The 13,801-nt window shown below is 42.4% G+C and overlaps 1 protein-coding gene across 1 annotated transcript in view; it reads left to right on the top strand.

Annotated features, from left to right (window-relative positions):
• Window positions 1–13,801, top strand: part of zcchc7 (zinc finger, CCHC domain containing 7) — a 50,906-nt gene that overhangs the window by 30,794 nt on the left and 6,311 nt on the right. The window contains exon 7 of the mRNA XM_070828225.1: window positions 1,970–2,005. Coding sequence (XP_070684326.1) covers window positions 1,970–2,005 — 36 coding nt within the window. The remainder of the gene's footprint in view (window positions 1–1,969; window positions 2,006–13,801) is intronic.

The following is a 13,801-nucleotide window of genomic DNA, read 5'->3' as shown; positions in this document are numbered from 1 at the left end:
AAGCTTTGAATTCAGTCAACTTCATGCTACTGTATGAGTAAGCACAGCTAATGGGCCGCAGCCATTGTGTGTGCGAGGCTTCAGCGTGTAGTGAGAAGTGCGAATCACTGCACAATGTAAACACGATGTCGCACCAACCACCTTTATAACAGAGATATACTGTATACACCCCACTTTTATCTCTTCTCCATTTCTCCCTTTTTCCCTCCCTGTTTCTCCCCCCTCTCTCCCCCACTTTCTCTCTCAGTAATAATGAGTGACCAGGGGTCAGCACACGCTGCTGTTCACATTAATTGATACACTTCAGCAATTACAGCTTAGTTATGTCTCTGCCATGCTGCATATTCCAGCTGAGGGCCTGTGTGTGTGTGTGTGTGTGTGTGTGTGTGTGTGTGTGTGTGTGTGTGTGTGTGTGTGTGTGTGTGTGTGTGTGTGTGTGTGTGTGTGTGTTGGCACTGAAGGGTGAATCTAATGACCATCAATGACAATTATCCCACCGCAACGTTCATTACCTTGCCCATTTACCCTAATGCCATAGAATGGAAAACCCTGTGTGCATGTAAGAGCCTGCCTGCGTCTCCCCCACCTTGCTCGCTCACTCTCTCTCCCCCTCTGTCCCTCCCCCTCTCTCTCCCTCGTTCTGTCTTCCTCTCTCGCTCACTCTCCGCCAGTCAGTCATGTACTGTGCTCTGTGTAATGGATGAGTAACCAGGTGAACACCAGAGGGAGAGGGGAGACCAGGACACACACCACCCATTTTCTCTCTCTTTCTTTCCCTCACTCTCTTTCTTGCCCTCTCCCTTCAGCCATTCTTTCGCTCCTATTCCTCTCGATCCTTGTGTCCATCTTGTTCTTCTTCTCTCTTTTGCATATTGCAAACAACAGCAAAGTTGCGTGGTATTGAAATTACCCTTTTCTTGGAGCGCATAACTTTTTTCTTTTACACTCACTAATTATACTGTATGTGTTAGTGTGTGTGTTTGAGAGAGAAAGAGAGTCGGGTCTCTGTCCCCTGGGCCTTTCTGTGTCTCTCATTAAAGACAGACGGTTGACGGAGCGCGAGTGTGTCGCTCGCCTCGCCTGTCGCCCTCGACAACAACACACTACCCCGGCGGTCTGGAGGGAGAGAGCAAACGGGAGGGAGTGGGTGTGGGTGTGGTGGTGGTGGGGGGGGGTGTTGAAGAAAAGAAAGCTAGATGAGAGGTGGAGGAAGAAGCAGCTATCGAAATTCATATTTGCCCATCTCTCAGCTCAGATTAAGCCAGAAAAATGGCCTAGCGTTCTTTACAGGCTGCTTTAAAGTTTAGGATTTGAACAAGCACTTGGGGTCAAAAAGCCTCTTTTTAATGTGACAAGAATTTGCATATCATGCAGATTTTTGCAAGAAGTTGTTTAGTGTATGCAGGAGAAAGCTAAACATAGCCGCCTTCAGAGAACAGGCTTAAATCTTCCTCTCTTTCTCTCTCATTCTGTCTCTGTCTCTCTCACTCAGTAGGTGTGTAAGTAGATAAATCTTGTTGCCTGCGGCGACTGCGGCATTTTCAATTTCCCAGTGGGAAGTGGCGGCAGTTGGGAAAGGATGTCAGAACGCTTATGGAACAGCGTGGCGAAGCCCCAAAGATAATGCTTTAGCCACACCGGGACAAAACGACTGACTGCCTTACTTACTGACTGTTTGAGTGACTGACTACAGAGACACATGGAGGGGAAACAGGCTTTTGCTGAGAAATCAGGGTGATAAAGGTTTACTGGGAGGAAGAGTTTTAAACGGGCAGGGAGGGAAACACATGACACCATCGCCTGCTTCTCAGTTTACTTTTGGCCCTCTTTCTGTACTCACTTACCTGTTAGTCAAATTGTCACTTAACCCACTTAGAATCAGCTTTATTCCTTTGTGCACTCTATAAAAGTGTGTAAATGTCTGTCTGTATATTTGATGACCATATCAAGTGTTTTTCTCTCTCCTCAGGCTTGCCCAGAGGTCTGGAGACAGTATCACATCACGGTAAGTGTCTCAACCACAAAACCAACTGCTGTCAGCAAACTCCAGTCTAGTGCTGTTCAAACCTTCAACACAATGCTCCACTCGGTTCACTCCTTCTAGAAACAGTCATTTTAATTCTTTCGTTTTAGTATTACGGTACCTGCTCTCTCAAAAAGGCATTCACTGAACACTGTCGATCAGTTCAGTTAATAGTGTAACTTTTCATAGATATAATAGATATTTAAAACATGGCAGAGAACATTTGAATTATCTATTAAAACAATATACAGTAAATGTTTTAATTAGGTTGTTCCTGTGGACTCTAGTTCCTTTAGTCTTGGTAGAGGCACAAGTTCCCTTTTCTTTATACAATGTACTAATGGTATGGCAACTTTCATATGTAAATTCAGTATGTGAAAACAGTAAGGTGACATTTTCCGAACGATACATTGGACTAAGTCTAAGGTTACAGCCCTAGCTCAGAGGATGTCAACATCAAGGAGGAGTGACTTGAAAATGCATTTAAAACAAAGGAGCAAACAAAGTGTTGTGGGAAGACCGTTCCTACAGAAGCTGCTGGCTGAGGGAGAGCGGTGGAGAGGTGGAGAGGTGGAGGCAGGGCTTTTTGTAAGTGGATTTGGTGCCACTGATGGGTCAGGAGGAGCTGGTTAATTGGGAGCTTCCTGAAACAAAGAATGAAAGTCAGGTACACACAGCACTACACAGGTCTTAACACCTTTCCCAGCTTAGAAGGATGCTTTACATGGCAGCGAGTTAATTCAAGATGAAGCTAAATCAGTGAGTCAACAGTAGTATAACTAACCATCCGGCAGAAAGCTCCTCCCAAAAATATGGTGCGTGTCCAGGTGGCATTCCTGCAGAAGCAAACGCTAAAACACAAGACAATGGTTTGAGCTAGACATGTTTCAAGTAACAAGTCAGTATTAACCTCCACAAGTTAACTAGACAATAGGAGCAGAAGCCCCATACACCCATCTCTATAGTTGAATGGATGACACTGACTCATTCAACCAAAATTAACAACAGCGGCTGTACAACTCTTCAAATGGGGATCAACTCTTAAAGCTGATAGAGAGACTTCACCCCTTTATGATGAATACCAGGGTTCAAACAAGCCAGACTCCACAATAAATCAAGTATTTAGCATGACAAAAGATCTAAAAGGTCTAAAAAGGTGAAAAAAATTCTTCTTGTGTTATGCAGGGTCACCTCAGCTTTTATGTGACAGTCACATTACAAACAGTTCTCGTTTTACGTGCGTACAGTTTATGCTCAACCTGTGTCACATTTGGTGAAATCCCAGTGGACGTGGTAGTTCTGCTTGGAGTCCCAATTAAAAGCAGAGAGATGTAAAAGAACAAGGTGGTGGTGTTGGTGGTGGTGGTGGAGGGGGTGAATAAGCCAGCAGCACACTCGCCCTGGCCCACTTATAGCCGGAGACGATTCTTAAATCTTTCTCATGCAGAACGTTCCTCATCAGAATAGAAATATTTTAAACCTTGCCATAAGAAATACGCCTTCATCAATAGTTTATCAAACAATGTTAATTTATTCACTGCAAGGGAGATTTTATTTTCATTATTCACTCAGTGTTTTAATCTACAGAATGTGGTCCACATTCGCGGTGGGGTTAAACTCTAACTACTGATAACATCAGGGTTTCATTTGTTGACCCTCACTTCAATCTCTCCTCACGTGTTATGCACTCATCTTTCTTTGTCTATCAAAATCAACCGAACATTGACAGGGATTTTAGCATTGTCACAAGAGCCAGGGCGTTTGTAGTTTAGCATATGGATGTTTCAAAAAGCCACCAAAAAGAAAGTATTTTCCATGAGCTTCGTGAAGGCAATGGTATCACATAATCACTCAGAATCAATAAGTCAGTTGTGATTGGTATTGACCTTGCCCTGTAGCAGATGAGTGAACCATGGTGGGAAAAACATCTGAAAAGATTAAGGGAGTGCAGAGAGTGATGGGAACCTCTACTTTTTTTTAAGTTCATTTTCAACTGAAGTGCACATGTGACATCCGTGTGTGTGTGTGTGTGTGTGTGTGTGTGTGTGTGTGCGCGCAGAAACAATATGTCAAAGAGTAGAAAACTGTGTGACAGTCACATGGGCCATATGTCAGCAGGGATGCATTTCCTTATTTGTGTGTGTGTGTGTGTTTGTGTGTGTATCCGAAATCTGAAAAGATAACTAGTTTTCTTGGCTCCTTATGTGTGTGTGATTGTTTGTGTTGGTTAGTGTGTGTCTGTGTGTGCGCATCTGAGCGAGGGGGTGATATAGACCTCAGCCTAAGAGAAAAGAGCAGCTTGTTTGTCAATTAAAAGACGTGATAAAGCATGAAATGGGCTGCCAACGCCACTCGGGACAAGGGAGTGAGAGAGAGAGAGGGAAGAAGAGTGTGTGTTTGCATATATCTTGGTGTGCACTTTGTGTATGTGTTTGTTTGTGTGTGTGTGTGTGTGTGTGTGTGTGTGTGTGTGTGTGTGTGTGTTGGGGGAGGTCTGTCACTCTCCTCTATGGAGATTAATTAGCAGGGGCTGTCTAATGAAAAGGCAGCATCGTTAGCGCTAGGGTTGCACGGCGGGAGAGGCAGAGGGAGGAGGAGGAAGAAGGGACAAGGAGGAGGAGGAGGAAGAGGACAGAGAAGTTCCAGTGGATACACTGGCGGAGAGGATGGGAGTTGAGTTTAATTGTTGCTCACATGGTGGCAGGGGATGTTATACGTTTTACTGTGGAGTTTTGCTTTGAACGATGAGGGGAAAATACTGGTAAAAAAATCAGTGAAAATTCGTATTGTTCTAAGATGATGAAACCACCTATTTTGTGTGTTTCCGTGTGTGTGTTTGTGTGTGACGACGTGCTTTAACGGGTGGAGGATTGTGACCCAGGTCTAATTGAAGTATTTAAGCCATTTAAGCACTGGGAACAGAAGGTCGTTACAGATCCAAACTGGCATGGGGGTTAGGGGCTCGCACAGACACAAACACACACTCGCACACACAAACACACCTACACACATGCATACACAGGGCTCCTTCTGTTTAAGACAGCCTCATTTTATTCATGATGCTGCTTATGACCCTGAACTCCCCAATGTGTGAGAAGTGTGTGTGTGTGTGTGTGTGTGTGTGTGTGTGTGTGTGTGTGTGTGTGTGTGTGTGTGTGTGTGTGTGTGTGTGTGTGTGTGTGTGTGTGTGTACGCGCACGTGTTTGCTTTGGGAGATGTGACTCTGTCACCTTCCGCTGGGCTCAGCCAGGTGTGAAAAGGCATTCTGTCAGACCTCCCTGCTACTGGGTCCATTTATCCTTCGTGTGTGTGTGTGTGTGTGTGTGTGTGTGTGTGTGTGTGTGTGTGTGTGCTGGGTCGGTTTATCTACCGTGAATGTATGTGTTGTCTGCCTGCACCTGGCCCTCAACTAACAAACTCCTCCAAACCACACAGTATAGACCACAAAGCCCTGGGGTATTTACTGAGAAAGTAAGATACTGACTCACACACACACACACACACACAGAGACAAACATATATAGAGCGGTAAATGGAGTAAAAAGCTATCCACAACATTTTCATCTTGCCTGTGTCATATGACTTTGAAGACATTTTTATACAACAGTAATATTTACAGAAAGATTTGCCTCAAAGAGCAGATTTACTTCAACAACTCTTCCTCTCTTTCTCTTTCACTCACCCACTCTCACACCCACAGTCACATTGGTTTTACTTCTTTTTTTGCATACAGCTTTACAGCGTGGGGTCACTCCTTTTCCTGCAGACCCCTCTTATCTTTCTCACTACATAATGTTCATGCAAAATATCATAGAAAAAACACACCTAAATATCATAGTATGATGGTCAATGCATTCGGGATGCATTTTTCGGGAGTACATGTTTCTGTAAGCGTTTTCCTTCATTTCCCAGAATGCCCCTCAACAAGCCCGAAAGAACAGGTGTGAACTTGCTACTTTCAGTCTTGAGATGGTTGTATGGTTGAGTCGTTTTTGTTATCGGAGCACGGCTGTGATCTCGCCTGCACCTCTTACTCACTTCATTGCATCACACCTCCTCTGCTCTGGCGTTCTCCTGATTGCTGAGTGTTGGTGCAAAATGGAGATTGTAAAGAGAAGCAATGGCTTAACTCCAAATCACCAAAATACTATGTTAATTAACAGAAAGCTAAAAATGTTTACGTTCTTAAACACTGTTAGACAACATTGAAAATGTTTGTGTTTTTTTTTTTTTTTATATTAAGACAATTAATAACAGGAATACGACAAGTGCGCCAAAGATGTGAACTGACACAGACGTGGAGCACAGGACTGCACCTAACAATTATTTTCAATAACAAGGAATATGTCAGAAATGTTTTAGATTAATCGATTAATTGTTTTCAGAAAAATACCCATCTCAAGATCCCAATGCCCAAGGTGGCACCTGCAGATTGGCTGTGTTGTCCAGCAAACAGTCCAAAGCCCAAAGGTATTCAGTGAAAAACAGCAGAGAAAAGCAGCACATTCTGAAGCTGAAATCAGCGAACGATTCACATTCTTTTTGCTGGATTTAAACAATTAATACATTACTAAAATTGGTGATTAATTTCTTGTCGATTCTGTCATTTTCGGTAAGCCACGCACTGATTCATCTCAACAGACGTGGTGTTTTTGGGCGAGATTTTTGGCAAAGGATGAAAAGACAAAAATAATCACTTCTTATCACAACCAGCCAACAACACAGGAAAGAGAGAGAAGACACATTTGGGTCTAATGGCAGAGGACAGAGAGAGTGACACACAGTAATAGAAGACAGGAAAATGGGAAGAGTGAAACAAAGTGGGAATAGATAGAGAGAAGAGACGATCGAGAAAGGCAGCAAAGACGGTGCAAGTTGAGCGACCTGCTTTCCTTACACGGGCTGCATTAATGCATGTTAAGATCACGCATAAATGTGTGCATTTTTACATACAACACACACAAGTCACTGACTTTTTCCTCCTGTTAGTGTAGTCAGGACCCTCCTGTGCTAGTTTAAGACCAGAGCGCCACCCTATGGCTGCTGGAGGAAGTGTAGGCTCTCTCTTCAACCAACAAGGATGTTTTCATTTTTAAAACTCTGAATGTGGGCGTGGCGTTTTAAAAATTAAAATCAATACTAACTATACTAACTATCAATAATTAAGTCCCAAGTGCCTTTTTTGTAGCTGTGTGTGGTGTAGTGGAGCGAGAGGGGGCCGTGTGACATGAGATTTAACATGATTCACCTACATGGGAGAAATGTACTCTGTATGGACCAGAGACGGAGAGGGGAGGACAGAGATAGCTGGAGAGCGGGGGAGAGAGGTGTGTTGTTGTAAGAGATTCACAAGGATGGGAGGAGAGAGCGCAAGAGTGAAATGAGGAGGGGTGAGTGTATCAAAAACGGTGAAGAGACAGGAGAGAGCAAGCAGAGTGAATCCGAGCACACAGCCGCTGATTGGTACAGGTATATCTGTGTGTGAGCATTGATTGGCCTCTCTTTAGATAGTAGTGGTGACACCTGTACGTGTGTGTTTATTGATCGGCACCTCTGCCCACGGTGGTGTGTGCACGTGTGTGTGTGAGGGAGTGCGCATTAAGCGGATTCTCTTCCCTGCAGCGGTATCAGTGTGGGTATCGATCTTTTCCTCAGGGACAGGCGTGTGTGTGCGTTTGTGTGTGTCAGTGTCTCTCGGGCTGCCTGTGAAAAAACAGTCTGTGACCTTTTTGTTCAACACAGAAATTAAGCCGTTTTAACTCCTTTCCTTAAACTCCATGTGGAGTTCTCACCTGACTGCCCTTTTTTTCTCCCTTTCCATTTAGTATGTTGTACCTTTTTATACCTTTTTGTCTCACCGTCTTTCTCCACAAGGGTCTTTGCTGTATGCTCGATTCACACACGCCTTTGTTAGCCCAAGGTTAGGACGTTTTGCCCTTTAAAATCCTCTTCTTTTCAGGAAAGAACATACATTTACATTTCTTTAGAACAAAAATAGAAATGACTTTTTAACAAGGTAGGCCTCTTTAGTTTGAAATTAAAGCTCATAATGCATCATACGTCTGTTCAGTTGAAATGCCTAATTTCTTTTTCTTCCACTTTTGTTGGTTGAACTAAATAATTGCTCACAGATATGACATTTGCAAGTAGTCATCATGTAACACAACTTAAATTTAGTCAAACTCCTTTTCACTGTCGATACTGTCCAGTGCGTCCACACTGAACGCACTTATGCAAATCCTTTGAGTGATATTACATTTACTCACTTACTTACTTCACTTCATTAACTCTTAACTTTTTCTTTAATTTTAAAGAGGCAGATGTTCATCTAGAAGTATGCTGCAGGATATACACTGCATCGTTGTTAGATTCAAGTTGTTTTAGTGAAATTGTTCTAATGATAATAATACATTTTATTTATAGGCGCCTTTCAAGGCACTCAAGGACACCGTACAACACACAGTTAAAAACAAACAGTACTGTCCTGTAGGTGAAATTTAAATCTTTGATTTATTTCCTGAAATACATACTGGATGTTCAGAGTGATGTGTAGTATTAGCATGTTAATATGTATTTGTTTGCATTTGGCTCAAGGGGGGGACATACTTTACAGTTTTAAGGAACAACATAGAACATGAATCAGAGCATAGTGTCTGTAGCACGCTTGAGACATTTTTCAGCTTTCAATTTACACAGAAATGATATGATTAACTATATTTTTTAGGAATATTAGAGTTGTGTTTTATTTTGTATATGAAACGTGCTGTATGAATTTGGGTAACTGGATTCATTTTTGCTCTCAAACAAGTATGAAAAGCATTATGGGATAATATTTTATATAAGGAATTATGTATCAGTCAACAGGAAACAATTTGGGTCTTTACAGAAATCATGTTAGTCCTGTAGTGAATTTAATCGTTAAGCGCTCAGCTCTTTGTGGAGGCGATCTCTGTGAGTCTGTCTGGTACATTGTGTTCCAGGTTCATTGTTTGCCTTTGCTGATTAATAATGGTTCTTGGTGAACTGCAGGAGAAGACTGTCATACAAGAAAGTACCTTTAGTTACATTTCTGATGTCATATAAACAAGATATAACCTTCGTCTTTTAAAGTGAAGAACTCCAAGTGCAGTCAGCTGAAGATATAAATACCCGTCTTCAGTCATTAATCACAGACTATAGTCCTTCTCTGGGTGAGGTTGAAAAGTGTTTTTCTCTCTGCAGACTCATATTTGAAAGAATTTGTTTGCTTATGATGTTTTTGTGTTAAGTACAAGTCAATAGCTAAGACAGACTGCATCTTTTTTTTTTTTTTTTTTTTTTTTTTTACCTCAAACAGTCTGACTTCAGCAGGTGAAATGGGCCACAGGTCCTTTTCCAGCATGCTGTGTTAGAGTGCCCCTCAGTGGTCAAACAGAAAACTGCACTACGATCACTCGGTGAAAAGAGGAAGAGTTTTTAATCAGCTTTACTCCTGGTGGAATTTACTTGTTGTGTTGTGTTGTATCTGTACATCTGCAGGATGTTTGCGTCACACTGGGTAGAGAAATGGAGTGCGCACACTGAAGTTCTTGGTTTCTATGTTGGTTTACACAAGTTTCATCCCTCTGTCCCTTTTCAGGTTGACATCAATGGTAAAATTTACGCCAAGTGACTGATTAAATTGGCAGTCGCTTTGGATTTATAGTGAGGAGCTATTTGTATAAATCAATCATCAGGGGGGATGTGAACATTCATAAATCGTTTACATGTAAATTATTTGCACAAAAAGACAAAAAATCCTTCACACTGCGGTTTTATTTCCAATTATTCTTTTATTATACATGGACATGACAATATTTCAACCACAAATCCTCCTCAGTCAGAAAGTTGTCTTTTCCATATAGAACAAAAGAAGAGTTGGTAATGAGACAGCTGCATAGATGCTTTTTTTTTTTCAATAAGTATAAGCGACATTACTGTACAATCACACTATTAACACACATTAGTGGTACAGGCACAGCAAAAGACAATATGAAGACCTCAAATAAGGAGACTGCAGCTGAAAAAAAGAACACAACAGTCAACTAACACCACATAATATATAAACAGAAGTTAAATTAAGTAATGCATGTAGTCACAAATACACTGTAGATGGAGACACATTGGTAAAGGAAAGAGAAAAAAAGCAACTGTTTAAACTCTATATTTGTCATTAAGGCTGTCTGTTGTGATGAATAAATGGGTGTTGAGACCTAAACTTATATTAGTAAAGGCGTATACGCATCTCCACCCATTTTTTGAGACAAAACCTCACAAATAACCCATAATTCAATCATTAAAGAGCAATACTGCTCTTAACCCTTCTGTTCGTACTGCTGAACTTGAAATCACAGGTTTAAGTTTCGACCTTTATTTTACTTCTTGCTCTGTCCTTCCCTCTGTCTGGCTGACCTCTCCCCCCTCTTCCTCCCAGAAGAATGTGTTCAATTCAAACACAGCTCTGTAAAAATCCTTTAAATCCACATCTATTCACTGAGCTGTTTTTGCTGTCTCATCATTGTACTGTACTGTACAGACTCCCCCCGTCCTCTCACCTCTGCCGTGTCAAAAGGCTCCCGACTCTTTATTCCCCCTCAGACTGAGACACTGACGGCACAGGAGGCAGTGGAGGGTACATTTGTAAAAAGGAAATGGCTTTTGTATGTTTTCAATCTAGTTCTATTAACAATTAGCAGCCACCAGGGCAAAGAAAGTGAAGTCCTGCTGGTTCAAGTCATTTAGGTCACAGTTCATGAAAAAGTGCAGTGCAGAGTGTGGCAGTTAATAGCAGTTAAAACATATATCTTGTACACAGTATGTTTGCTCTCACAGCCACACACTCGGCTCAAAAACATACTCAGTTCATTTTTCAATGGCTCACTCTCATCATAGCAAAAATACACACATAAAACCACGAAAGAGAATAAAGAACAGACACACAAGAACGCACGATTGCTGGTACTAGCTTCTTAATTCTGATTATTTACTGTTTGTCTCTTTTTTTTATATCATTGCAAACTGAATATCTAGGACAAAACAAGCAATTTTAAGACATTCCCCCCAGGCTTTTTGAAATTGCAATGGACGTTTTATGCAATTCATTTGGACAGTTGTTAGACCAAACTATTAATCAGTAGAATATTTCCCTCATTGATTAATTTATCAATGATGGCAGTGCACTGATCTTTGTCAAACCCTTGCACGCAGCTCTCTGCATTTGCAGGAAGACCGGGACACTTCATTGGAAGTCTTCGGTACAGGTGTCTTCACATACATTACTGAATGTGCATGCAAAACCATAGGAATGCACACACACGCTCACACAGTCACTCACACACTCGGGTGCAGTGTTATCAGAGGTCTTGCAGGCTTTGCAGGTCTTTGTGCCTCCCTGCTTATTGGATGGTGTCGATTTTGTTGTGTGTGTTTGTGTTTGTGTGTGTGTGTGTGTTGGAGGGGAGCTGGAAGTGTGTGTTTGTGTGTGATTTGTTGGCTTGGATGTAAAATTAGGGTTTAACATCCTGACCAGGGCATAAGAGACTTAGTCCATCTGTATATGCTACATCTAAATCTCTGCCTCTCATGTGTACATATGTGTTGTGTCTAATTGGGGGTAATAAAGTGAATAATATATTTCCATAAACACGGCCTCACTCAGGCAACAATTGGAAATAAGCCTCTGAACTCAGCAGTGAGTGCTGAGAATAGATCGAATAACTTAGACCTAGATTTGAAAAGATTAGCTTGTATCCCCTGTTCCGCCTTCCACGGTGTGACCAGATTACCTCCAGTCGCTTCCCCAAAGGGGGGGGGCTTCCTCCAGAGGTGGTAACCCCACCGCCGCTCACCCCTGCATCACATTATCGTTACATTCCAGGAGCATTTTCTCTCTCTAAAGAGAAAATCAGGACTCCTACTGATTGTGTTCAGACTGATTGACTGACTGACGGGAGGAGATAGGAAGAGCCTCTGGGAATTACACTGTGTGCGAGTGTGAGACTCGCAGGGCGCAGGGTTACGGCTTCGGTCTGAGTCTTTGTGAACTGGCAGACACAAAGGGGGCAGGAATCACATCTGGTTATTTGGAAGACCCCCTCCTCTTCCTCCTCCTCCTCCTCCTCCTCCTCTTCATCCCTCCTCCATAGCTTCCCTTACTGCACACATGCACACCTCCACCTTAAAAAGCCTCAGAAGAATGATTGATTTCCTTGTCCCTGCTCATAAGTGAGAGTAAACACTATAATTAAATTCTTTACAATTTTGGAAATTGCACAATTAAAATTCCCACATGAGAATACATGGATTAGTGGTTCTGTCGTTATACTTTGTGTTCTCCTTGAAAAGCGGTTCTCCTCATAGCCATTTCACAACTGTCTAATTAACCCTCCGTGTTAACCTAATATGTACATACTGGCATGTTGCACACACACGCACGCACCACAAGGGTCTGTTTGCTTTGGTATGAGCCCAGTAGTCTTGTGTTGTGTGGTGAGGCTGTTTTCTATGATAAAGCATGCAGAGTTGGTCCCCTGTGGGTCCAGTAACATATGCAAACCTCTCCCCATCGCTGCAATAACATATGCAAAACAGTGCCGCTGGCCCCGGCCCCCACGCCTCCACCACCCGTTACTGTTCAGATCCCACCCCCTCACACACACACACACGCGCACACACACACACACAAGCCTGTTTGCTTCTCGGATTGTGTTTGATAACTGTGTGTGTGTGTGTGTGTATGTATGTTCCTTCAGATTGTAGTCTGTAACAGTCTGAGCTTTGTGTTGGCCAAAGGATTATCACGGCTTTGCCACCAGCAGCTAAGGCAAGGAGCAGAGGAGAGCGGGGCTTAGAGAGACACAGTGTATGTGTTGGGACAACTGTGGGAAAACACTGGTGTGTGTGTGTGTGTGTGTGTGTGTGTGTGTGTGTGTGAGAGAGAGTGTGTGTGTGTGTGTGTGTGTGTGAGAGAGAGTGTGAGTGTGTGTGCGTGTGTGTGTGAGAGACAGAGAGCAAGCGCTCATGTGTCTGTGTGTGTATGCATGAGAGGCCACGGATGGCTGGTTGTCTGTGTCCACGTAGCGAAGCCCCGAGGACCTTCTCAAACACCCTCCTCTACACACACACACATCCAAAACTGTCGGTTCTTCCAGCTTCAGTCCTCTTTTTGTCTGACCGGCAACGTGTCTCTGACCGGCTCCAGAAGCTCTTCATGTCTTATCAGCAGGAAGTGGATCAGACTCTGATCTTTCCTGCTGTCTGTGCACTCAAGAGGACCGTTAGTTAAACACAGACGGGCAGTTTTAATGGAGTCTCCAATGCTGTCAATTGTCTGTTAAGCAACTTTATGAATGGAGAGGTTCAGGCCCTTTGGTAAAGCAGGACGTATGGAGATGTAATTAATCATTTCTATTAGATTATATATGATTTGATTTCTTTCATAAACGACACACACACAACACACCTCTCCAATTTAAATCCAATATAATCAAATAAATTATAAGACCATAACACAGCCATGCTTATGCATAAAATTAAAGAATGACATAATAACATTAAAGGTTAATGTAACTTATTTCTGTTGCCCTGCCACGTATACAGTACAGCAGTGTGTAGTATAGTAGAGGGTTTATTTAACGGTAACAACTTCATTACAACCAAAATTCACTTTGACTAAATCTTAGCTGCAGAATAACATTATTAAGAAACAGAACATTATTTGTTGTCTGTTTATATGTCAGTATGCGTTGCATGTTATGTTTT

The sequence above is a fragment of the Pempheris klunzingeri genome, chromosome 3 (genome assembly GCF_042242105.1).
Source record: "Pempheris klunzingeri isolate RE-2024b chromosome 3, fPemKlu1.hap1, whole genome shotgun sequence".
Taxonomy (NCBI): Eukaryota; Metazoa; Chordata; class Actinopteri; order Acropomatiformes; family Pempheridae; genus Pempheris; species Pempheris klunzingeri.
This window is presented reverse-complemented; position numbering and strand designations above follow the sequence as displayed.